Genomic DNA, 24296 nt, shown 5'->3' with positions numbered 1-24296 from the left:
GCCGATTTGACTCAACCCGATCGGGGTTCCGCCGGCGTCACATTTCTCCGGCCGGACAGAGCGAGAGAGCTTTCGGGCAGAAAACATTCCCCTTCGCCGATGCCATCAGCACTCCCAGGCCTGTCGGGTGGTTCAACAATGTCCTCCTACAATTCCCTCCTGCCCTCGGCGGCGCGGGGACTCCTGTCGTCATGCCGTTTACCTCTCCGCCCGAGTCCAATGGCCCCCGTTTTCTCCAGTGTTCAGCAGCAGGCTCGCGGAATCAAGAGCAACAATCCCCAGGCGCTGGCCAAAAAGGCTAAAGAGAAGAGCTCAAAGAAGACGGGGAAAAAGGGACCCCGGATATTCAGGCAATCGGATCTGAAGAGCGCGCAACAGTTCTCGCTTTGCGAGGCCATGAGGTGGGAACCCATGTGTCGTCTTTCAGCACGGGACTAGAACTGATCGAATCGGCCTTTTAGATACATCCGTGCGTTCGAAGTTGGTCGCGAGCCAACTATCACAAAATACGAAATCCACATCCGCTTGAGGACTCAGAAAGACGGTCCCGTCATCCGTAACATGATCCGATTCCCTCATTCAGTGCAGACCGAATCCCGAATCTGTGTGGTGTGTCCTCCCGGTACGAGGCATGAAAAAGAAGCTCGCGCGGCCGGTGCCGTCATCGTGGGAGAGCAGGAGGTTTTCGACGCCGTGAAGGATGGTCGTATCGAGTTCGATCGCTGCATTGCCCATCCCGATAGTTTGCCGGCGTTGAACAAGGCTGGACTGGGTAGGATTCTGGGTCCTCGGGGTTTGATGCCTAGCGCAAAGACCGGCACGGTGGTCGAAGATGTGGCCTCTCGGGTTGAGATGCTGCGCGGCGGTACTGTCTACCGCGAGCGTGATGCCGTCATTCGATTCCCCATCGGACAGTTGGCCTTCACTCCCGAGCAGCTGCGAGACAACCTGCGCACCACGATTGATCAGATCAAGAAGGACGCGGCTGGTCTCAACGACCGTATTAACAAGGAGATCTACGAAGTGGTAGGTGCTACCCCATTCATATTCCCAGAGTCAAGGGAGCTAACTTTCAGCAGGTGCTGAGCTCGACCAATGGCCCTGGCTTTAGTCTGACTGGAGACTTCAAGCCCGACGATTCCTTCGATACTGCATCTTTGAGCGGTCTGTAAAAATAGCGTCAAGTTGTATAAATTATGTTTTATTAGGCAGGACACGGTGTATAATGGTATTCTTTCATATATATTTCTTGTTCTAAAACGGAATCAGAATATTCTCCCAACGCCGACGCTATGTAAAACAACTCTGGTATCTGTCAATATGGCGATTATATTTTCAGATTCTTCAGCGCCGTGACGGCGCTGGTATTCTCTCCCATGAGCTTGTAGAGACGCAACACGACCAGCGTTTTGGTATCTCGTTTCTCTCCGGCATGATTGGCTTGCTCGAGGGCGGTTTTGAGGTCCAGGAGCACGGCCGACTTGATTTTGGACAGGCGGGGTTGTTGCGTGAGTAGGAATGGATGCTCGTCTCCGATCCGGGATGAGAGCCTCGTCAGATAGACAAATTTCTGGATATGATGTTCGAGTCGCTTGAGAGAGACCAGCGGGGTGGTCGATGCACCGTTGGATAGCTCCTCGTCGTCATCGGTCTCGTCGCTTTCACTTTCCAGCATATCGGAGTCCTCGTCTTCTGCGGAAGTGCCTCCGATCATCAGCCTCCTTTCCAGCTCTTCGACTCGATCGGCGAAATCCAGCAATGCCCGGGCAACGTTGGTGCTTCCTTTCAGTCGTTTCTTCTCGGCGATCAATTGAGCGACTTCTTGATGCCTGGCCTCTACTTTATCCCGAATCGCCTGCACGTCTCTTTGGAATGCCAACAGACCAACCCGGACCTGTTCGACCTTCTCTTCCCCTCCATGCAAAGCAGTGCCCAATGATAGGAAATCTTGGTAATTCTCGTTGACCAAATCCAACAGCTCTCTGCTCAGCGATTGATCCAACTCCCGCAATTCCTGTCGCAGGTCTTCTAGGCTCTGGTGTCGATTGGTCAAGGAGGATAGGTATTGCGCCGGGTCAAAATCGGGAGCGAGAAAAGAAGCGCGAGACAAGGGTTCAGGGAAAGGAAGACCGGCCGTATCGTCGTCGAGATCGGAGGCCGACTCGTCGGAGTCGCCAAACTGCGGGCATCACGGATGATCAGTTTCCAGAGGCCAATCAACGAGAGGGAGGGGCAGAAGAGGAGGGGGGGGAAGAAGCTGCATACGCGAAACTTGTTCATGCTGTCGAAGGAGGGGAAGTCGACGAATTGGCGAAAGCGAACGGGGGAGGGCTGGATGTAGAGAGGATGAGAGAGAGAGAGTAGTTCGAAGTAGACGGAGGAAAGCAACAAGTGACCTTCTTCCCTTCCCGCGGGCCGCCAAACAACATGAACACCACCACCCTCCACCACCAGCACCAGCGAACGCTAGCCAGCTGGCCCCGACGGGGTTCATGTCTCTTTCCTGCGTCACTCGGTGAGATTTGTCTCGAATCATCTCGCATCATCTACAAAAATGGACGTCCGGTCGGAATTTCTGTCGGGTCATTCCTTTCGCTCGTCCTCTGCCTCTGCCTCTGCTTCTACCTCTGTCTTTACCCGACCGGTTGACCATCGCCATCAGTCCAATCTTGGCCGGTATGAGTCCATGCTGGATGAGTCTGCTCGCGCGTATCGTACCACAGCTTTGCGACAACTAAACGGGACCCCCAGGCCGCTGTCTTGGAAGAACCGACAGGCCAATCATTCTGGCAGCCGATCCTCCGCGCTGGCGACGCAACCCGTACTGGTGAGGGCCTATTCCGGCGGTCCTGCAGAGGATCCGTCGCCGCCATCCCGGATGTCTTTTCGGCGATCGTTCCCCTTCACCGGGGGCTCTCGAGCCCAGAACCGGGGTCCACAGATCCCCTCCGACGAGGAGTTCAGCATCGATAGCATTCTTCGCGCCATCGAACCGAACATCCGCGGCACGTTGGACTCCATCGGAGAGATCTGCGGACGCAGCAAGCTCAGCTTGGCCAACGAATACGGCAGCCATATCGCACCACTCGGGGAAATTCGCGCCCCTCCCGGCGGTTTGGTGACCGTTGAGGAGGCAAGCACGGACAACGAAAGACAAGCTAACGATAATGTGGTCATCTACGATGACGAGAACAGCGTTGTCGATGGTCGTGACCACATCTCGTTCTCTCATTACGGATACTTTCAACATGGCAGGCAGCCTGGGACAATGTCGTCCCATGGGGGATTTCACTCGATGCATCCTATCTCCGAGGCAGACGTATCATCGACGCAGGCGCAGCCTCACACTCCGCGGTCCGCCGGGTTCAACACAGGATCAGATCCCGATGGTGCTTTGGGCTCGGTCTCTCCAAGTAGAGAATCCGCGTCAAAGCCAAGATCGTATGGTCGGGCGCTGCTGGGAAAGAAGGCCGTGTCCGGCACAGACCAGACGCAGGGTATCTTGACGCCGGCTATTGTATCGGAGATCTTGCTTGATGCGCAAGCAGATGGTCACTTGATAGAGTCAACACCGTCATCGAGACCTCGAACCGGTCGTCTTTCCCCAAAAGGACGCGCTCGCTCTCGGGTTAATGCTGTTGAAATCCGGGAAGGCTCCCCCGGGGAACCGCCCAAGACGTCTGCCTTAGACGACGTGCAGGCTCTTTTCAGCTGGCTTGCCCAATTTGCCAGACAAGGAGCAGATCCCGAAGGGTCGAAGCAGACAGCCGAGATGCGATTGCGGACGATGCTTGAGCGACAGAACGACCTAGTATCACCGGATTCAAGTTAACTCGACCCATGAGCTTTTGATGAAATGATTCTTATGATGATGATGCCTTTATGATAATGGCCTTTGATTCTTATGTTCTGTTGATTTTTATGTATTATGGCAACTCTCATGACTTATGTTTATGCTAACCTAGCTTGAGTATACCTAGTTTCAAATGAGATCAAGATCTTTCACATAGAATTGTAGAATGAGTTTCACCCACTCTGCCCCTCTATGTCTGATAGTAACGTTTTCGCAAACTCCTCGAACCGAGAATACGACCAGCAATCCCGATACCTGTCCACCAACGGCCTCTCATCCACGGGCTCTGGTTCCTGTGGCTCCGAAACCACCCCATTCTGACACTCGCCCTCCTCATCCTCGTCCTCGTCATCACTCCCCCCTGTCACCTTCCCCTCAACCAACTCCCCAAACTTCACATCAACCGGCACAATCCCCAAGAACTTGACCCCCATCTCCTGCGCCATGACCTGTCCACCACCACTAGAAAACAGATTCGTCACCTCCCCGCAGCACGGACACGTATAGCCCGACATATTCTCGATAACACCCAAGGCAGGAATCCGCGTCTTCACGCAGAAATTGAGCTCTTTGCGCACATCCGACGTCGCGATGGCCTGGGGCGTCGTGACAAGCACGGCGCCCGTCAACCGGGGCACGTTCGAAGACACCGCGGCCTGCGCGTCCGTCGTCGAGAGCGTCAGCAGTTGCTCCGCCAGCGCGATATGCTCGTCACTCGTTCCCGGCGGCGTATCGATTAACAGATAATCCGTCTCGCCCCAGTACACGTCCGAAAGGAACTGGCGTATCATGGCGGTCTTCTTGGGTCCGCGCCAGATGACAGCGTCGCCGCGATCGCGTAGCAGGAACCCTAGCGACATGCATCGCAGCGAGCCCTTGGCGGGTGTAGTTGATGTTCCGTCTATGGAGGGGTTCTCGGTGGTGGCGGGGTGGACGGTCACGGGGAGCCAGCCGCCCGGGGCTTGTGTGATCTTTGCATCTTCGAGCCCGACTAAGCGGGGGATTGAGGGACCTGTTAGGTCAATGTCGAGGATTCCGACGGATTTGCCCTGCAGGGAGAGGGCGAGGGCGAGCTGTAAGGTGACGGAGGATTTGCCGACGCCACCTTTGCCGGAGAGGACCTGGAGGGCGAGAGATGGTTAGTTTCCTGGTTATTGTTTCTCTTGTCACCTGCAGTAGTAGACAGTGGGTGAGAGAAGACGCATGAAATGCAGGACAACTCGTTTGGCTGTACAGCGCAAATCATGTCCATCCAGGCGAAGGCAAGCATCGTTATCGATAAGCGCCAGATGAGGGGCAATTCCTCGGATTTTCTTGCTGCTCTCATGTCGCGTGAAGAACAAAAGACCCAGGAACACTCACCAGCACGATATTCTTAACATCGTCTAAAGGCATGTCTTATGTGGCTATGAATGGCGTTCTGAGGGGAGAGGGAGAGGAGAAGAAAATCGAGAGCGGCCGATGTCGCTTTTCTGCGTCATTCCGCCGCTTATCAATCAGCCTCTTCTTTCTACGCAACAACAGACACAGAAACCCTTGGAATGGTTTTGAATTCATGATTACCCGCAAGATAAAGTGACAATGCTCATGGGTGTCGTCTCTTGCAGCAAGCTATCTAAACGTCATCAATTTTGGTCTTTCCGCCGTCACCCCAGTCTTCAAGTCTTTTCGTAGCATCCTTCTATCTCGTTAAAAGCTCTCCCATCGCACTCTCTGTGAGCTTATTGCCACTTCTGGACCACCACACCTCCGCGTTTGAACTCTGCAAGATCACCAAGGGCAACGTCCTTCTCAGTGAGCTCCTTGCTGGGGAACGTAGTCATCAACACCCAGGGACGTGCCTGATTGGCAGGGTTGGCCGCAGAAACGAACTGGTAGACATCGCCAATAGTGTGTGTAGTGTTGAAGCGGGATACGAGCCGTGTGCCGTCTCCAAGTCGGATCTGCAGAGTGATCGTTGGCTGCGATTCGTCGACATTTGGTTTCTCGGGTTCGGACTCGGTTTGACTGGGAGCGGCAGGGGCCGCGGCAGGCGAAGGCGTGCTCACGCCGGGAGTCGGACTTCCCAGCCGTTGTCCTTGTCCGGAGAAAGGCTTGTACTTGGGTTTCGGCTTCACGTATTTCTCCTCGTGCTGCTTGATCTCCACGTCGACCTCCTGACCGGGTTGGACATTCATGATGGAAAGCGGAGCGCGACCTTGTCGAATTCCCTCAAGGATCTCGCCATTGCGGGGGTCGTCGGAATGGTAGAGATCGCCATCATTCACGGAAAAGCCGTCGGCCCAGAAGTGGAGAGTGCGCTGAACTCGCTGCGGTTGTTGCTGAACGGGTGCACTTGGAGCATCAATTACGCGACTAGGAGCGTCATCGCCGCCAAGAGTACGAGCGGTGCCTGTGAAGTGAGATTGTCTGGGCGTAGGATCATCCGAAGCGGGAAGCTGGGTCCTACAGGGAGTTAGAAGATGAAGTCTACTCCACAAAACAAAACAAAAAGGATTCATACCGTTTGGCTTTCTCAATGATCTTCTTCTTCACGTCATCCGGGTTCTGCACGGCCAATCCCGACTTCTCACCCCCGGCGAAAAAGTCTTGGTTCGGGTTATCATCCTCCTCGGACGAGTCCGCATCCCCGCTCCCGACACCTCCACTTCCAGATGCGTAGTCGCCTAGTGTCGCAAATCTCTTCTTGGGCGCTGGGTTACGAGATGAGGATGACTGGGGGTTAAGGGACGGAGAATCGGAGGAGCCACCGCCCAATGATCGACCTCCGGACGGCGCAGGCTCGTTTCCAGTCGATCGAGCGGGGTCTTGTAGGGCTTCGTCTTGTTCGGCAAAAAAATCAGTCACTGCTGCCTCGAGGTCCCAACCATTGCCCATGAGATACTCAAGCGACTTTGAATTCAGGTGGGGTTAGCGAAAGTCATATATACACCCGAGGGTACTGTAAGGCTTACCTCGTCGGGCTGCGTCCTGGTCATGGCGCAGAACTGCGAGATGATCTCATCTCTGTCGATGTTCATGTTGGCGGTGTGAATAATACCGATCGAGAGAGAGGTGGAAGGCGGAGAAGCAGGCGAAGGCGAAGAGGAGGAAATGTTTAGATAAAGACAGAAGCTCCGCTCAGCTCGAGGAAAGAAGCACCGGACCGGTACGTCACTGTTGCCTGATTGGTCATCCGGAAGAGGGGATCTTCCGCTGGGTGCCCTAGAGACCTGGCATCAACATGGCTGGAGGAGGGCTTATCCCGGCTTTGTATCCTGCCGTCACTGAGGAATCCAGGATGCTTGCGCTTCCCCAGGCTGTACCGACTCTTCCCTCGTAATTGCTCGTGTCAACCGACCTCCCCCTCCTCGTTGGAGGCTCCTGTTGCTGCTGGCCGACACTCGGCGCATCGCTGCTTACATAATCGCCTGGACAGGTCAGGCGGAGATCGACTTCATGGACTCTCCGTAGGCATTGATTTGACCTGCTGCTCTCCGTCCAGAACTCCCGTCTGCTGTCCTGAATTTCATTCTATTCAGCGGGAACTCAGTCTAGCTTCAGCACAACTCTTGAATCTTCTCCCGAAACCAACCGATCCTCGTTTTGTACCGCCTCCGTTGTTGACACTCCTCTCTCCCCTCCCCCCGCGCCATGGCGACAGACGACCACTCGCGCATCGAGCTCTATGAATCGGGGTTGACGGTCCCTTCGGATTCCGAGAACTACTCAGCCAACAATGAGCTATCTTCGTCGACCTCAAGCTCGCCCCTGATTCTCTACAAGCCCCCGACGTTCTGGAGCCTCCTGCGAGGTGCAGCGATCAACCTGGTCCTGCCCTTTGTGAACGGATTGATGTTGGGATTTGGTGAACTTTTTGCACACGAGGCAGCCTTCAGACTAGGCTGGTCCAATACCAAGGTACGGTTTATCCGCTCCCGTCGCTGAATCGTGCTCACAACCATCCCTTTTCTAGATTTTCCCTACCTACCGACGATCGAGACCGTTGGGTCCTGGCGTGGAGGCTCGAGTGCTGTGAAACAGCACCGTCCTGGAATAGATTCAATTGCCCAACCAGCGTGATAGATTTGCGAAGCCCCGGGTCGTCCCATCACTCCAGATGCGGAGTGGAACCGTCCCGTCAAAACTCGTTTCCTTGCCAGATCCATCTGTCCATTGACTCTGTTGTCGTTTCTCTTGTTTTACCTTTTGATCATCAGCATGGGATGCGTATCTGTGGGGAATACCTAGTGTACATAGATCCTCAGACACTAGTTGGTCTGATTGATGTAACGGCGTTTGGCGAACCATCTCGAACTTGACCGTGCCACTACCGCCCCAACAGGGGCAACCGGATTGTCTTTTATATCCGTATCATAAGTCTCTGAAGATGGACTGCTGCAGGTTGTAGTCGTAGCATCGTCGTTCTCTCTAACTAACTACTCCGTACAGACTATACACTGAGTCATGTGATGACTATCCGACCGCCCGGCAGAAAAAAAGAGCGTCTTTCGGAGTTCCGAAGTCTTCGTCTCCTTCCAGCTGTGCAACTCTCACTCTCTCCACGAATCTTGACAATGCTGGGAGGGTCTGGACTTCAAGGGCGTGGCGTGGTGCCCGCCATTGCGCGGCAGCGATTGACTACTTTCTCGCGCTCCAGTCGTTCGGTTTGTCCCCTGGAAACCCTTTCTGCTGCTCCGTCTACACCGTGCACAGCCAGCGAACTGACTCCGCTAGATGTCTTCATTCCGCCCCCAGACTTCGGGCTTTCCTGCTCGGTATGGGAGACTGAACCAGTCTCTAGCAGGACAGCGCTCCTGGCGACCTGCTTCCGCTATGTCCACGATCTCCAGCGCGCGGTTCAACTCGTCCTCGTCCGCCTCCAACACAGACGCCCCGGTAAATGCGTCGGACCTCTCCGATCTTTCCGTCGACCAAATCAATTCGATTCCCGAGAAAATTGGATATCTGAAAGACATCGGTCTCGACTACGGCTGGGGTCCGTCGAGTCTGATGGAGTACGTCATTGAGCACTTCCACGTCTGGAGCGGTCTCCCGTGGTGGGCCAGTATCATCGGCACCGGTCTCCTGGTCAGGCTGGCGCTGCTTAAGCCGATGCTTGGAGCCGCGGATACTTCGACGCGATTGAACAATATCAAGCCGGTTCTGAACCCGATCCGAACCCAGATGACCCAGGCCATGAGAGATGGGAACACCGCACGCGCGCAGGAGCTCAAGATGGAAATGAGCAGGATTCAGGAACTGCATGGTGTCAAGGCCTACAAGTCTTTTATTCCGTTGTTACAGGTCCCGCTTGGATTCGGAATGTACCGTGTCGTTAAGGGAATGACCTCCTTGCCGGTACCCGAATTGCTTAACGAATCCGTTGGTTGGATCCAGGATCTGACCGTTGCCGATCCGCTTTACATTCTCCCGGCATGTTCGGGTCTTTTCTTGTATATGGCACTGAAGGTATGATCATGTGAGCCTGGACCGGACGCTCAAATACTAATGTGCATTATTACAGAGAGGAGGAGAATCCGGTACCAACCAATTCATGGACTCGGCCGTCGGAAAGGCCGTTCTCCACGGTCTGCCTGCTATTTCTTTCGCCTTCCTGGCTTTCTTCCCTAGTGCGCTCCAGCTCTACTTCGCCGCAACCGGTCTGTTTGGTTTGGGCCAGGCCTACCTACTAAGCTCTCCGGCTTTCCGAAAGGCTGCCGGGGTCGCCCAGGCCCAGCCGGTCATGACCCCCGAGGAAGCCGCATCGCAGCAACGGAAGGCCATTCGGCTACTCGCTGATCAACTCGAAGCCAGTACCAAGGCTGCCAAACAAGCAACGCCTGATGTGGAGCCTAGCGTCATCGATCGTGTCATCGGGTCGCCCACGTCGTACTGGAAGAACTTCCGCAAGGATATCGAAGACAAGATGAGTGACATCAGCGGTAAAGGGCCGTCGACGAATGCCGACGGGTCCCCTGCGGAAGCTCCGCGACTCAGCGAGAAGGACCGTCAACTGGCGGCCGACTACGAAAAGCGACGTCAGGAGGAAGAGGCATGGAAGCGGGACGAGCGAAACCACGCCCGCCGGGAGGCCCATATGAGGGCCCTGGAGGCTCAGAAGGAGAGGGCCCGCGCGTCATTCAAGAACGCATCCACCAAGCAGCGGTGAGCTTGACAGTTTTATACCAGCAAGTTTGGAGTTGTATTTCATTGTACAATATTGAGCAACCTCTTGTACGGCTTTGTATTTCTTTTTCTTCCTTTCAATTTTATGCCTGTTTAACTACGATTGATTGTTTTCATATCCCGGACATTATTAGAATGATACATCTCCCAATAGAGCATCTCCTCTGAAACCCATCTCTCCTTCAAACCAACATCTTGAAACAACTTCTCCCTGAGCCAACTTCTACCGCTCAGCCCTCGTCGCTTATCAGTATCTCAGTGCAGACCGTGCGAACAGCAAATCCTGCGAATTGAGGATCTAGGACAGATAAAGACGAGACCTTCCTCACGGTGCAGGTTCTACTTTGGGAGCGTTGAGGAAAACCTAGCGACGTCGTTAGCAGGACAGATCCCTTAGCAACGTTCTTCGCGAAAAAGAAAAGAACCTACCCGAATCACTCGTCTGATCTGCCGATAATACTTTTTGAATGGATGATCCGCCTCCACCTGTTGCTTTCGATCAGCCAAACGATCCCATTACACGACCAACCATACATAGTCCATCCATCAACCTACCCGCATCGCTTGGGTTTGAAACCGACTACATCGTTGAAACTCGCGATCCCTATTGGAAAAGGCCGTCGACTCTCGCAAATAATCCTCCCAGATTCTGGTGCCGGGGTCATTGTGAAATCTAGATGCCATGCCGGCACAAGTCGCATTCCGACGGAGGGTGAATTGATATCCAAATTGCTAGATGATATTAGCCACTTCTCTCTGCATATCGATGTAACGACAGAGTCCATCATCTGCCATATACCATATGGTAGGATGGCTTGGCAGCTAGATAACTAGCTAAGTATCCAACTCACTCGTTCAAAATCATAAAACTGCAGCATAGTCTTAGGGAAGTTGTCCATCAGAAACACTCGCCTTCCGTCCTTTAGCTTGTCGTGGATCTCCATCTTCAGCAGTAGAAGCGTCATGATCTCTGACATTTGGCCCTTTCGGTCTTTGGCTGTTCGCAGGCCGTCGAATGCCGAGGCGGTACCGAAACGACTGAGGTCGCGGATCATCTCGTCTGGTTGGAGGTGCACCATGTCGAGATCGCGGGCGAGATGCTGCGCAAGGGTGGTTTTTCCGACGGAGGGACCTCCTGGGTTTGTTAGTTCGTCCGTCATTGGTGAGGCAGGTCAAGTTCTGGGGTTTGGAATGTGTGTTCTGTGGCTGTAGTGCACTGTACCTTGGAGAAAGATGACTCTGGCCTCGGAGAGGTTCACAGCTGGGACTGTGGCAGGTAGACTGGATTCATGTCTGTTTGTCTGGTTCGAGGCCTGATTTCCATGAGTCTGGTCTCTGGATAGATCTCTCTGTCCAGGCCGTTCCATCTTGAGGCCCAGACTGCCGATGGAGGGTGTTTGGTCTGTGATCTGTGAACAAAGGGATCAATTCCTGCCGTGAACACAATCACAGTCAATCACCGAGTCGAATGGAGTGGATCTGCAAAGACACCATATAAGAAGGGGTGTATCTCTTTTCTTCACCAGCCGTGTGAATGTAAAATGCTACACCCCCCTCGTTTCATGACGCTGAGTCGTCGCTGAGTCGCCCACTTGACGAGAAGGATGAGTCTCTTAACAGTAGGAGTGTTGTTTCTTTTTTCCTCTTTCTTTCTTCTTCCTGCTTTACCCTCCCTATCCATCTCATCCTTCTCGTCCGTCATCTCATCTCCCTTCATTCTCGGTGTCGTGACCTACATCAATATCAAAGTCTACACTCCATCTACATCTCTCGAAACAACACTCTCCTTGACAGGAAAGCTTCCTCTCTAGAAAAGAAGCTCTCTAGCTCGTAAGGTATGTCAGACAGTCATCCTTCCAAGTCCATACAAAACACAAACCCCAGGCAACCAACCCACCTACCAATCTAACGCTACCAACCAACCCCCCAATCCTCAGTCCCAGACCCAAAAGATGTTCCTCCAAGCCCTCCTCATAATCCTAGGCGCGGAACTCATCCGTAAAGGCCTGATCCGATTCGATCTCCGGCGCCGTAGAGCCCGACGTCTTGCGCGTGCCGCAAACATCACCATCCATCCTCTCGATCATATCGAGATCGAGGCCGAGGTCCTCGTCGACCAGTGGCAACGTCAGGATGGACATGAATGACGTGGACGAGTTCTGCTTGAATGTGGTTATGTTTGGCCTGGTGAGTTTCTCCCTTTTCCTTAAATGGGTGTTAGATGGGTGGGTGGGTGCCTATATACATACATCTACCTACACACTCACCAACATACGTCCATGACTATATCCACATGCCCAACCAAGCCCTACCCAATCCCAATCCCGATCCCAATCCCCTCTTTCCTCTCCCCTTAGCATCCCAAAGCCCCAAACCAACCAACGAACTAACCATGTGCATATAATACAGATCGCCTACATTTTCGGCATCTTCGGCATTGTACTGTACAACTACATCATGACTCTGCACCACCATCCGTTTCGCGAGGAGTAGCTACGCTACGATGGAGTAGTTGGATGGAGTTGAAAGGAGTAAGTACCCGAATCCAACCAGACCGATCAGAACTAACTAAATCTAACCTCACTGCCTACCTAGATCAGACCAGACCAGAATAGACCAGAGCAGTTTACTCGTTTCTACTTCTTTCGCCTCATGGTACTGACATCGGATGGATGGATGGATGGATGTGAATGCACCTTTTCTTTATGCTATCTCATGCTATCTCGTTCTATCTATCTACTTTCCACTCTGCTTCCTTTGAGGTCTGTCTAGCTCTGTCGGTCTGTCGGTCTGGCTCTGGCTCTGTTCTATCCTGTTCTATCTGATCCAGTCCATCTCACATGGAAAACAAGCCCTTCCCCCAAACACACAAAGAAAAAAAAAAAAAAAAAAATGGAACGGAAGCGAAAGGAATGTACCTAGGATCAAAGAGTCCATTGATGGTGATGCAGGATGGGTAGGGCAATGAATGGGGGTGTATGGGAATGGGAATGGGAAAGGCCAGTCTGAGCCTGGTAATGATGATAACTACAGACGTAGTGAATCAAATCGGACTTGTTCTTCGGGATTTTGAAATCTGAAACCTGAATAATCAAGACGGGATATGTACTCACTCACTCTTTACTCCTCCGTAACTTGTAGCTTCTAGCCTCTAGCTTTGGTTGATAATGGAATGAATGGACATTATCATGGCATCCATTTATTAGATTGACTATTTCTCTGGAAGTGTGTAGATCTTAAGTCTTAACTTGCTCTCTCTCTCTTCTTAGGCTAGGGAATATTTAGGGCTAACATCATGAACACTCTGTTGCAAGTGTAGGTATATTATGATGGCTGTTTGTTGATCAGATAGGCTATTCATGCTTAAGTGATACCTAGCCAAGCAGTTTGTCTATAAAACTTTACCTTGCAATCAAGATTCAGACCTATAAAATGCTAGTCGAATGGTATGTTGGTAGCCAAGGAACATAAAGATACTCGAAGTGATATACTTCGAGCTGAAACATAGACTACTTCCTACTACATCCTGATGACCTTCATCCTATAGTCAAGTAATCTTCAGTTAATGTTTTCTTTATAAGACCAAAACTAGCATACAGAGACCAAACTCCCAAAACTGAAACAAAAACCAAACAAATAAAGAAAAATGAATTATCCCTTGCTAATAAGTACATGAAGAGTATAAAAATAAATCTTATGAAGACATCGGTATAAATGTATATAATCGGTGTAAATGCGATGCGGATGCGATTGTCGATATGCATAGAGTTATGGATATGTGTGGTTTTCAATTCGATATGAACATATCAGAACAATGGACCGGCCATTCATTCGTCATCGTCCCCTGGGGAGGGAACCCCTTCGTGATTCACCTTCGGCATCCTCGTCGGATCGTTGGTGTTTTGGTGGTTTTTCGTTTTTAGGCTGTGGGCATCGGGATCGAGGTCAACGGAAGGGCCGCGGGCGGCTTCTCATCCTCCTCGAACATCTTCTTCTCCAGTTTCGCCGTGATCTTGGCGCAGGCCGGATCAACGTAGGTGGTCCACAACGAGGCGCAGAAGTACACCAGACAAATCCACGCCGGGATACTGATGGCCACAACCCAAGGGGGACGGAGAGGGATCCAGGGAGGCTGGATGATCTCCCCGTCCTGGTCGTAGATGGGCTTTCCGTTGTCATCCACGATATCCTCCCACGGCTGACCCGAGATACCGTACAGCATCCAGCAAAGGACTGTACGGAGAAGGGTGCCGTGAACCAGGTAGACGGCGAAACTCTGCTTACCGAACCAAAGCAGGACTCGATTGGCAAGGTGCTCCTTAGTCGACGGGGAGAGGAAGATGGACATAATGATCAAGTCGATACCGATGGCGGTGTAGCGCTTGCCGACGTTGACGTCGGGCGGGAAGATGTACTGCGCCGCCTTGTACATGTACTTCGACCAGGTGGCCCATTCGGGGTGGGAACCGGGGTAGGAGCAGACGAGGAGACCAGAGATACCGCAGATGGTGGCGACGATACGGCGAGGCCACTTGTGGCGCTCGAGGAATTCCTTGAACGAGGTTTCGTAGGAGAGATCACTCAGGAACATGCCGTAAATAGCCTGAATCTGGAAGGTTTCTGGTTGTCGGGTTAGCATGACGTTTGACGAGTGCGCTCCATGAGGGCCAACTTACCAGTGTCTTTGGTGGCATCCTGGTGGAAGTAAAGAATCATGGCGATGTAGATTCCGATGCGGTACCGGAACTTGACATACATCAGGGCGCAGAGCATGATGTAGACCAGCATGGAGGCCTGCAACAGAGGAAGCATCGCCCACTGGTGGTCGTCGTAGGCCTGGAAACCGGTGGTCCAGGTACTGAGGAAGTTCTCGAACAGGCGCACGACCTCCTTCCAGAAAGAGTCCTCGAGATCAACGGCGGCGTAGCGACACCACCAGCAGTCCGACCGGTTGGCAGCGGTGAACGCTCCAAATTGAGCCATAACCCACGAGATGACCAATGCGAGGGTGGCGGGTAACATGAGACGCGGAGGACGGCGGAAGGCACTCTTCGCGACGGAGGTGAAGGCACCCATATGGTCGCCATTACGAGCCTGCTTGATGGGCTTCAGAGCACAGACGTATCCGGTCAAGAAAGCAAAGATGGTGACACCGAGACGACCTTGCCAGGGAATACGGAGAATGGGCCATTGAAGAATCCGCGGGGTTGCGTCGGGGTCGTCCCGGGGGGCGAATAAAGCGAAATCCCATCCTCGAGCCAGATGGGTCATAACGACCAGGAAGGAAGCGATACCTCGGAGACCCTGACATGTTCATCGTCAGTTTGAAGTCCTTTGTGTGGTGCGGCCTCCCTATCCCCGCCTTTGGGGAAGGGTCTCGCTGTCTTTCCCCGGGAAAACTTACATCGATCCACTTGACACTCTTTCTAGGGTCGCCTTTGACCGAGGAGTCTCCGCCGGACTTCCATGGCAGATTATCTACAATCTGTTGATACAGATGAGAGGGTTGTAAAGCTTGCATTTTCAAGTGACCGTTCCTCGGCACCCGAGGAGGGAAACAAGGGAGGCAACAAAAAGAAGGGAAGGTCGGCAGTCCGAACGCGATCGCAAATTCAAGAGAATGACAGTGCGAATACCAAGAAAGCCATCCAGGCTCCGACAGAAACCAGGAACCAAAAAAAAGGGAGACCCCAACAAGAGTGACAGGGGCGAATTGAAAAAAGGAAAAAGAAGAACCGTGGAAGGACAGGTAGCAAGAAGGAGAAAGGGAGCGGAAGGGGGGGAAAGGAAGAAAAAAAAAAAGAGGACAGCGAGGGAGAAGAACGGAGCAATCAGAATGGCTAAGTAATAAAAGACACAAAAATAGATCGGGGTAAGGCAGGGCAACAGGATAATACGGATCAACGACAGCGACATGTGCCAAGCATCTAAGCTCCAAAAGCAATTAACGAGAACCCGGGTTCCCCATACGTCGGGCGAGGATAACGGACGACTGAGAAAACGAGAAAGGATTCGTGCCAAGCGATTGCCGCGATGGGGTCGCCTAAGCCCTAGTCCGAGTTGGTTTCAACTAAGGGACTGACCATTGAGACTAAGGGAGGAAGGGGGTGGGAAAGGGACCAAAGGAGGGCAGGGCCGGCAGGGTCAAGAGAAAGTGGTCCCTAATGCAGCAAGGTGAAACTGGATCGATGGACGCGTACTCCGCCAGGGTAGACTGAGGATAGTTTGGACGAGAGAGACAGAGAAAAAAAAATCCCAAAGAACCGACAGGACTCTCGACGGTGTAAAGCAACTGATAGTCGACAGCATCAAGTAGAGTGAGGACTCGTAACTCCTGGGGGGTAACTCCTCATGTCCCATTCCAGAGGCGATTGCGCCATGGGGACCAAATCAGGATGGCTCAATACGAGGGGGGCAAGGCCGGGCCGGAAAAGCAGGAGTGGCGGCCAAAACCCGTGGACTGAAAAGGATCATCAGCCTTATTAGCCCTATTGGCATGCAGGGCTGGAGAAGCAGTAATGGCATCAACCGATTCCACAATAACACCAGCCAGCGCCAAGAGCTCTTGGCAAACGCCGGTGGGTTTTTTGGCCCGTCGGGTCGGTGAGACAGATGGAGTTCAGGGGAGAAGAGGGATTGTCATGATTGGTACCCAGAGAGGAAATGTTCAAGGATGATATATCTGATGGGCGGAAAAGCCCAGATGGAAGGATTCCGAGGAAGGATGAGAAAGGATGAAGAAGAAGATGAAGAAGAAGGAGAGAAGGGAAAGAGAAGAAGAAGAAGCTGAGAAGGGAGAGAGACAAACATACGGTATGGTCAAGCGGTCGTAATAATACCGATCAGTCCCTGGTCCCACGGGGTTCCTCACTGTTTCTTCGCCGGTTCATCCGCGGAGGGCTCCGTATACAAGAACTATAGGTGTCCGTATGAACTGTCATAGTAGTATACAAATTAGCTAGATGATCGTAATCTACACTCTGTCACAGAGTGATAATATCTATACTATCTAATGTCCTCCGAACAAGATATCAATCAAGTACGGAGTACTCCGTTCTCTGCATTCCAGATTGATCGAGGCCAATAGTCCGTCCTCAGTACTATAAGGAGTACACTATGCAGGAGATTGATAGAAGATTAATTAATCTAAGTGACACAGACTCGACCTCCCCGTCTCGTTCTCGTATCCACTGTCTCACATCCGACTGGTCCCCTCTGACACGCTTGTCAGTGTATCAGAAGTTCAGGCGACTCGCTTGTTCTTCGCCTCTTCGCCGTGAGACTCGGCAGTCCGGTGGACGGCTGGGAATTGCGCCCCTGACACAGAAAAAACGGACAAATGAACAACGGCAGTCCCCCTATCCTGACTGGAAGGCCTCCCAAACAGGACAGTGATCGAGTATTTCTGGTTTAGCGGCGACCGCTAAAAAGGAGGAAATTTCTCCAGCGACTAAACCGCCCCTCTTGGCAAGACCCATTCTTCCTGTTTTTTTCCCTTATCGGAAAATTCGTCGGCCTCCGACACTACCGGCGCTCCACGTCACCGACCCTCGAACCCCCAGATTACCCATGCTCAGCCCTGAGAATCCAACCCCCCCTCCTTCGCCGTCCCGTTTGTACCGCCGCAGCGCCTCGCGCAGGTGCGTGGGAAGCAGTTGGCCCCGATGCGGATTGGGAGGAAGCTTGAATTCTCGACGCGGTCGCGTCGTGGCGGATGGCCCCTGCGCGCGGTCCTCGGATTCCTCAGGTTTCTTCGTCATGGTCGTGGGAGGGTCGGATTGAGGTTTCACCACACGTGGTCCGAGGGTTCCCGGGGTGCCGCCGCCGCCGCCTGCAGCAGCATCAGCAGCCTCCTCCTCAGCCTCATAAGCCGCCAGGGCTGTCTGATCGTGTGCGTTCGCCCACTCGGCCTGCACCGTCCGAGCCTTTTCGATGATCTCGCCGGCGAAGACCTTGGTGAATCCGTTGATCGTCGTCACGACGCTGGCCGGGACGGATTGCGACAGGGCGTGATTGACGATCCGTCGTAGCGTCTCCTTTCGCAGCTTGGCCCGTTTGAACAGATCATATCGCTCCGACTGTAGAGGATTGAACGCATCCACCAGCAACCTGCAATGATAAAAAAGAACGCATCCTTTCATGTGAGCCACTTTACCGAAAAAAAAAAAAAAATTTTCCACACCCCCGTAAGTGATCAACATTTTTCAGCCCTCCAAGGCAGAAAATCCCACCCTCCCCCCAAAAAAGAAAAAAGGAGAGAAAATACGTACGCAAGATTCTTCTTCTCAGCTTCCGTATCGGTAGCCCCTTCTTCCCTCCCCAGCAATTCCCCCTCATCATCAAAGTCCTCGTCATCATCAGCATCCTCCCCACCCCCTACACCACCACCACCTCCTCCTGCTGTACCCTGTCCCCCTCTCACAGACTGCCCATCGGCATCCACGGACCCAAACCGCGACCTCGTCTCTGCACCACCACGCGCACTCATCGCATCTTCGCGTTGTTCGCGCTCCTTCTCGGCTTTGCTCTTGCGCCCACGTTTTTTGGCCTTCGTGCCCGAAAACACCCCGTCCGCACTCGCGCCGCCCAGACTCCCCGTGAAACTGCCCGTCACGCTCCCGGCGTCGCTGGCGGCGCTGGCGAAGGCGCGCGAGTCGGCGTCGATGGTCGTCGGGAAGGAGGTCTGGCGGAGAGGGTGCATGCGGGCGCGCTTGGAGCTGCCGCCACCGAGTGGCTGGGAGGCGGACGAGGAGATGGAGGGTCGTTTGAGGGGGTTGCTTGGCGGGGGTGGTGGTGAGGACATTATGGTGGTGTGTTTGTATGTATGTATGTGTATATGTGTATGTATCGCGTCAGAGTCGACGAGACGAAAGAAAAAGTTGTAATGAATGTTTAGTCACTGGGTTGAGCGACAGCTCGGATGGGGAGGTGAGGTATAAGGCCGACTTCGATGGAGCTGGCTGGTTGCGCGTGCAAATCGTAGTCGGCGGTCGGTTCACGCGGATTAATTTCCGGTAGTAATGGTCTCGATGAGTCGTTCCGATGCGGCCGGTTGTGTTGTACAAATTAAAATAGGATGGCCAAGTCGTAGAGGTCGGAGACGAGGGGGGTCAGTTGATGAAGAGGTGAATGAAGGAATTGAATGTTGATTGAATGATGGAAGTTCCGCTCCGATGCGGCAAATCCCGTGGCCGCTCTTGGCATGTGATTTGGCCCTTCTTCTACGGAGTACTCCCTACGTATGCTCACTACAACTTTTTCTGCGTAGGATTCTGATCTATCAGATCATTTAAAGACTCTTAAAACCCACAAAATACTGTCAAGTAAGCACCGCTCAATTGACTTTCATGCACTTTGTGGTTAGACTATTGGACTATAGGAAAAGAAGTACAGGGGTCCAGTACCGGAGTAGAGAACACACTGAAAGGGGATATCTCTTTTGTTTTTCTTGAGTCTTACCCCCTACAACCATACCCAGTATGCTACGTCTTATTCTACGTATTATCACGATCTATCAGATCAATTAAAGGCAAGACCCTTACTTACAATCACAGAATACTGTCAAGCAAAATTGACTTCGTTCGCTTACTGGCTAGAAGATCAGACTATGGACGGAATGAAAGTACAGAGGTCCAGTATTTTGTAGTGAATAACATGCTGAAACGGCATAAAATATGACAAGGCAGTGATAACCATTAAGAATGAAGCATCAATAATGTGCATCTCACGGGGAAAGAATGAACAAGAAGTTGGATGATGACAAAATGAAAGATTACCGCAAGACAAAATCAAGAGAAAAATAAAATCCTCCAGAACTAGACGATCGCATGACTAGATGGATTGCTCTGGTGTCCGCGTAGCTCAAACGCACTCCTCTCCGAGACGAGGAGCGCCCCCTTTCCAGTCAAGCCTTTCGTAGTAGCGGAACACAAGCTGATACCCATCCAGGTCATGGACAATCCGGTCCACCCGACGATACCCCTTCATATTTTCCATGCGGCTGCTGCGGCGACTCAGGTGACCGGCATCCTCACCATCCGTGGCCTCGAACAAAGTAACACTGAAGCGACCGGGCTTGAAGATCTCCACCACCTGCTGCACGATGTCGGCCGTGGTCTGCCCATTCTGGGAGTGCGGCACGTTGGTCTCGAATGACGCATAGGAGCACTGCGGCTCGGGAGTCACATGCACCGTGAAGTAGTGCGTGCCCAGCTTCTGGTCGGGAGACGGAATCACTCCGTTGGCAGAGAACCCGCAGGGCGTGAACAGATAGGCATCGATGCGCGAGTCCGGGAACTTGTCCTTGGGGTACACGTCCGAAAGGCCCGAGTTTTCGGAAACCACGGTGCCCAGCGCGTGACCTTCCGTCGTCAGCTCTGGAGGCAGGATACGGCCTTCGTCCGAGCCTAGGTCATCCATGTCCGAGTTGTTGCTGAACACGTCGACATGTTCATCCTGTTCCTTGTCGAAGTTGCGGTAGCGCTTCTCCGCAACAGCCGTGGCATTTTCGAGATAGAACTGCTTCGCGTTCTCTTCCTCCAGGTCGGTCATCAGAACCTCCAGCGTCTCATCATTGTTATTTTTGTCCACCACTGGCGCCGCACCCTCGGGGATCTGCAAGATCTTGGTCTCGGTCATACCGTCGTCCGAAGCGGCTTTAGGGCTCGCCGGCGGGGTGAGCAGGGTGTGGGGCTCAGTCAGGTACAGGTACCAGTGCTCGCCGTTCATCTTGCCAATCATGTAGGCGCTGCCGTTCAGGAAAAGCCGGTCCATGGTACGCACTTCGTCTCTCCAGCTGCGATGGGGACCGCGCTGACGGTCGGGGAAGAGGAAGTTCTTCCTGCTGTAGAACACACGGTACGGGGCCGCGGCCACGTCGATTCCCCGCGAAGAGGGAGCGGTCGATTTGGGGAAGCCGCCGAATAGAGCCGCAATCTCAAGAATGCGGGGCAGACCAGACAGCAGAGTGGTGGTGCCACAGGTCTTGAGGATCAGCTTGTGAGGCCAGACAAACATGCTGGATTCCGAAAGCAGGTAGGCGTCCACGTCCTCCGAGGAGACGATGGACAGCACCTGGCAATTGACCAGATCCAGCATGTCCTTCCAGATCTCCTCCGGCACTGCCTTCAAACCCGCAGGCTTAGCCGGTCCCAGGGACTCGGCGGACGGCGCAAACCAGACCTCGAGAAGCTTCTCGGGACCTATTCACTCGTCAGCACAAAGCCAGGAATCGCATGAACACAACAGACGAGAAATGACATACCTTCGAAAGCATTGGTGGAGTCGAGATCCTGCGCCGCCGCATGGTTGATCGTCAAAGACGGGGTGCCTGCGAAAGACGACGGCGAAGCGGTGTAATTCTTGGGAATGCCAATGTAGACCATCTTTGTTGATTCAGAGATTGTAGTTATGCGAGCGATGCGCGGCGAGGGCAGTATCAACGGATATACGCAACAGACAAGCTGTCAAGTTGCGCGACTCGAAATTTGTGGACCGTAGGACAAGGAAGCCTAGGAAGCACTATCTGCTGCCCAGACGAACAAAGGGGGGAGATGTCCGCCTGAGAGAGAAGGCCCTTGATCGATCGAGTGAGGAATGAGGCACACAGCCAAAGAGAGAAAGTTCAACCGAGGAGCCGTAGGGCTGCTAGGGAGGGCGAAAGGAGAGGGAGAGGAGAAAAATGCCTCTGGCGAAAGGAATTGTGACTATCGGTGTTGAACCCTCGTGCTGGAAGATACCGATACCGGTAAAAGTATCGGGTCTGGCAGACGAGGAGATCTGCTTTTTGATTTAAGAGAAAGAGGGGTTGAAAAGAGGAAGCGAAGTGAATAGAGAAAAGACGTCCAACGTGGGGCGTGTTATCGAGGCCTGCGGACCACCAACACGGTGGAAAATTAGCAGGCGCAACACCAATTGACCGGGGAACCGGATTGCATTACCACCTACTTTGCGGGCTTAGACAGGTATCGCAGTAGATCCTTCGGGTTCATGGAAGGCAGGACCTAGATCGGGCTCAGAGCAGCACGATGTAGCAAGAAGCTACGAGGTTTGACATCTGCAAGAGACCGCCAAACGTACCACGATGAAGACGAATTGAGTTTGTCTCGAGTGGAAAGAGGAGGGGTATTATAAGAGGAAAGAAGAGAGGGAGAGAAGACGACTTGGGGAGGGGAAGTTCCTTCGAGATGGGAACTTGGATATTTAATAAAGGAATATTTCTGGCTGGTCAATGTGTGGGCCCGGAAAAAAAAGTCGCGGGGCGCCAACGGACCGGAAGTTTTGAGTTGGGCAGGCAGGCCTGATCTGTCAGATGCGATCGACTGGGAATGACCGACTAGAACGAGAAAAAGAAAGCGCAAAGACAATTGATTGGACTTACTGAGAATCAGATGTAGCCACACAGTTCCGAAGAAAAGAGCGATCCTTTCTGCGAGTAGAGCAAGTGGAAGATGGAGATGGCAAAAAGTGGGGTGGGGGGAAGAAGAGGAAGAAGAGAGAGAGACGAGAGAGAAACCGGTCGTGCGACAATCCGCCGCCGCTGTATTTTCTTTATTTTTTCTGCGGTGTTGGTCTGTCCGCCACCCAAGAAGGGAAAGCGGTCGGGCCTTGACACGGGATGACATAAGCCGGTGACGTCGTTCAGGAACCAAGGATCGACAGGCCCGGGCGGCCTTAAGACGGAGGCAGCCATAGAGCTCGGCTGAACTGCCTCGACATCCTGTGGGATCATTTTACGACGTCGTGTTACGCGACATGTTTCTTATCCTTGTGTTACCCTTTAAACACACACCCCCACTGTGCCAATATTATGGGATTCGATATGGACTGGATCCCCTATGTTTCTGACGGCGAAATTGAAAAGGGGGGGGGGAAGAAAAATAGAATAAAATAAAGAACATGAAAAGGAAATATGCCGATTGAACGCCTCGAACGCACCGGACCCCAAGAGAATTGTATCTCGATGACAATGCTTGTCCCACCGCCAGCTCTATGGATATTCGAATGGGAGGAAAGAAACAGAGAAAAACAAGATGAAGGAACCAAAAAAAATAACAAATCTTATGAGTCAAGAATCGCATGCGCCAGCTGCACCTCGCCCAGTTCGCTAATCTTGCTACCAATGAACTCCCCCACGGCCTTGTGAAGTCGCTGCCGTACCTCGTCGGTGACTATTCCGCCGTCGCCGTTGGCCAGAGCCATGCGTCCCTCCCGCAAGGTGGCCAGCACGCTGAGAAGGGCTCCAAAGACCCGTTCGGCCTCCGGCCGCCGCGCACTTTCGTCGGCCATGCCGTCCTTTAGGAGGTTTCCGTATGTTGGCACGTTGGGCAAAACCAGGACGCGCACCGCCTCCGCGCCGCCAACCGCGTGGATGCCGATGATGGCGCCGTAGTGGGCGCCAAACGGCTTCGACGGGTCTAGGAATGTCTTCAAACACGATCGAACGAGTCGCGGCTTCAGCGTCATCGACGAGGGGGAGTATTTCTTGGCAATGAGGCCGAGGAGCGACGCAGACAGGTCTCGTAGGGCAAACTGTTCGGACAATTCGGCATTTCCGCCGAGTTGTCGGCCAATCAGGCAGGTCAGGATGGGAGGGACGAGGGATGCAACCTGCACCAATCAGTATCACGACATTCTTCGACAGACATCACCATCATCCAGAGGGTATGTGTGCTACTCACATAAGGGTCCACGTAGAGCGATTTGTTCTGCACCAACGCCTCGGCCATGTGCATTACCTGTGTTAGGATAAAGATATCCTTCATGCCGTGGGTGACCTTCTCGGAGATGAACTGCACAAAGTACGGCACCAGCTGATGCAGTCCCGGGTCTTCCCGCAGACTGGAGTAGCCCGACGTGCGGTACTCCTCGCTGGACTCGTCCAGGAACGCGTTGCAAACCTTCTCGAAGTATAGCTGTAGCTCCTTCGACAGCACGTGCTTCACCAGCGGTTTGACGGCCACATTCCCGCTGCCGCTCATAGCCGCCAGGGTGGAGTTGGCGTTGGGACCCTTGGACATCAATTCCAGGTTTCGCGAATCGGCGGCGGTAGGATTCTGAGGAATGGACGGTTGTACACCTTCGACGGCCAACCAATGTGCTGTTCAAAAGATATCTCCATTAGCACCTGACAACTCCAAGCACATACTCAGAAGAGGGGGGGGGGGGGGGGGGAAAAAGAAAAAAAAACCAAAAAAAAAAAACACCCGCCGCCCCCGCGCAAACGGCCAATAAAAAAAAATCACAAAAACCACCACCACAACCACCACAAAAAACC

The 24296-nt window shown here is 53.1% G+C and overlaps 12 protein-coding genes across 12 annotated transcripts; 3 read left to right on the top strand and 9 right to left on the bottom strand.

Annotated features, from left to right (window-relative positions):
* Positions 1-99: 99 nt before the first annotated feature.
* Positions 100-1172, top strand: KD926_000896 (mitochondrial 54S ribosomal protein uL1m; the record flags this gene model as incomplete). Its single annotated transcript, XM_053104724.1, has 3 exons — positions 100-401; positions 462-1026; positions 1080-1172. 3 exons carry the CDS (start codon positions 100-102, stop codon positions 1170-1172), a joined length of 960 nt encoding a protein of 319 aa, XP_052952010.1.
* Positions 1173-1327: 155 nt separating this feature from the next.
* On the bottom strand, positions 1328-2280 carry KD926_000895 (COG2 family protein; the record flags this gene model as incomplete). The annotated part of the gene is made up of 2 exons (XM_053104723.1): positions 1328-2179; positions 2266-2280. The coding sequence occupies 2 exons, from the start codon at positions 2278-2280 to the stop codon at positions 1328-1330; spliced, it is 867 nt and encodes a 288-aa protein (XP_052952009.1).
* A 274-nt stretch (positions 2281-2554) lies between these two features.
* On the top strand, positions 2555-3832 carry KD926_000894 (uncharacterized protein; the record flags this gene model as incomplete). The annotated part of the gene is made up of 1 exon (XM_053104722.1): positions 2555-3832. The coding sequence occupies one exon, from the start codon at positions 2555-2557 to the stop codon at positions 3830-3832; it is 1278 nt and encodes a 425-aa protein (XP_052952008.1).
* A 194-nt stretch (positions 3833-4026) lies between these two features.
* On the bottom strand, positions 4027-5248 carry KD926_000893 (Mrp/NBP35 family ATP-binding protein; the record flags this gene model as incomplete). Its single annotated transcript, XM_053104721.1, has 2 exons — positions 4027-4974; positions 5216-5248. The coding sequence occupies 2 exons, from the start codon at positions 5246-5248 to the stop codon at positions 4027-4029; spliced, it is 981 nt and encodes a 326-aa protein (XP_052952007.1).
* Positions 5249-5574: 326 nt separating this feature from the next.
* On the bottom strand, positions 5575-6873 carry KD926_000892 (protein phosphatase regulator SHP1; the record flags this gene model as incomplete). The annotated part of the gene is made up of 3 exons (XM_053104718.1): positions 5575-6298; positions 6357-6745; positions 6808-6873. 3 exons carry the CDS (start codon positions 6871-6873, stop codon positions 5575-5577), a joined length of 1179 nt encoding a protein of 392 aa, XP_052952006.1.
* Positions 6874-7486: 613 nt separating this feature from the next.
* Positions 7487-10004, top strand: KD926_000891 (uncharacterized protein; the record flags this gene model as incomplete). Its single annotated transcript, XM_053104717.1, has 5 exons — positions 7487-7753; positions 7919-8003; positions 8285-8499; positions 8570-9304; positions 9360-10004. The coding sequence occupies 5 exons, from the start codon at positions 7487-7489 to the stop codon at positions 10002-10004; spliced, it is 1947 nt and encodes a 648-aa protein (XP_052952005.1).
* Positions 10005-10346: 342 nt separating this feature from the next.
* On the bottom strand, positions 10347-11181 carry KD926_000890 (adenylate kinase family protein; the record flags this gene model as incomplete). The annotated part of the gene is made up of 4 exons (XM_053104716.1): positions 10347-10385; positions 10451-10507; positions 10577-10753; positions 10873-11181. 4 exons carry the CDS (start codon positions 11179-11181, stop codon positions 10347-10349), a joined length of 582 nt encoding a protein of 193 aa, XP_052952004.1.
* Positions 11182-12000: 819 nt separating this feature from the next.
* On the bottom strand, positions 12001-12302 carry KD926_000889 (uncharacterized protein; the record flags this gene model as incomplete). The annotated part of the gene is made up of 2 exons (XM_053104715.1): positions 12001-12226; positions 12289-12302. 2 exons carry the CDS (start codon positions 12300-12302, stop codon positions 12001-12003), a joined length of 240 nt encoding a protein of 79 aa, XP_052952003.1.
* Positions 12303-13940: 1638 nt separating this feature from the next.
* Positions 13941-15542, bottom strand: KD926_000888 (acyltransferase family protein; the record flags this gene model as incomplete). The annotated part of the gene is made up of 3 exons (XM_053104714.1): positions 13941-14641; positions 14698-15325; positions 15426-15542. The coding sequence occupies 3 exons, from the start codon at positions 15540-15542 to the stop codon at positions 13941-13943; spliced, it is 1446 nt and encodes a 481-aa protein (XP_052952002.1).
* A 1975-nt stretch (positions 15543-17517) lies between these two features.
* Positions 17518-18824, bottom strand: KD926_000887 (transcription initiation factor TFIID subunit 11 family protein; the record flags this gene model as incomplete). The annotated part of the gene is made up of 2 exons (XM_053104713.1): positions 17518-18130; positions 18292-18824. The coding sequence occupies 2 exons, from the start codon at positions 18822-18824 to the stop codon at positions 17518-17520; spliced, it is 1146 nt and encodes a 381-aa protein (XP_052952001.1).
* Positions 18825-19882: 1058 nt separating this feature from the next.
* KD926_000886 (adenosylmethionine decarboxylase SPE2) lies at positions 19883-21405 on the bottom strand (the record flags this gene model as incomplete). The annotated part of the gene is made up of 2 exons (XM_053104712.1): positions 19883-21222; positions 21285-21405. The coding sequence occupies 2 exons, from the start codon at positions 21403-21405 to the stop codon at positions 19883-19885; spliced, it is 1461 nt and encodes a 486-aa protein (XP_052952000.1).
* Positions 21406-23080: 1675 nt separating this feature from the next.
* On the bottom strand, positions 23081-24296 carry KD926_000885 (TATA-binding protein-associated factor TAF6; the record flags this gene model as incomplete). Its single annotated transcript, XM_053104711.1, has 2 exons — positions 23081-23629; positions 23701-24296. Coding segments are annotated over 2 exons (968 nt in total), but the record flags the coding sequence as incomplete, so codon positions are not given.

Source organism: Aspergillus affinis (genome assembly GCF_023601865.1).
Source record: "Aspergillus affinis strain CMG 70 chromosome Unknown NODE_119_length_109024_cov_85_548670, whole genome shotgun sequence".
Lineage (NCBI taxonomy): Eukaryota > Fungi > Ascomycota > Eurotiomycetes > Eurotiales > Aspergillaceae > Aspergillus > Aspergillus affinis.
The sequence above is the reverse complement of the archived record's forward strand: the minus strand, read 5'-3'. Positions and strand labels throughout refer to the sequence as shown.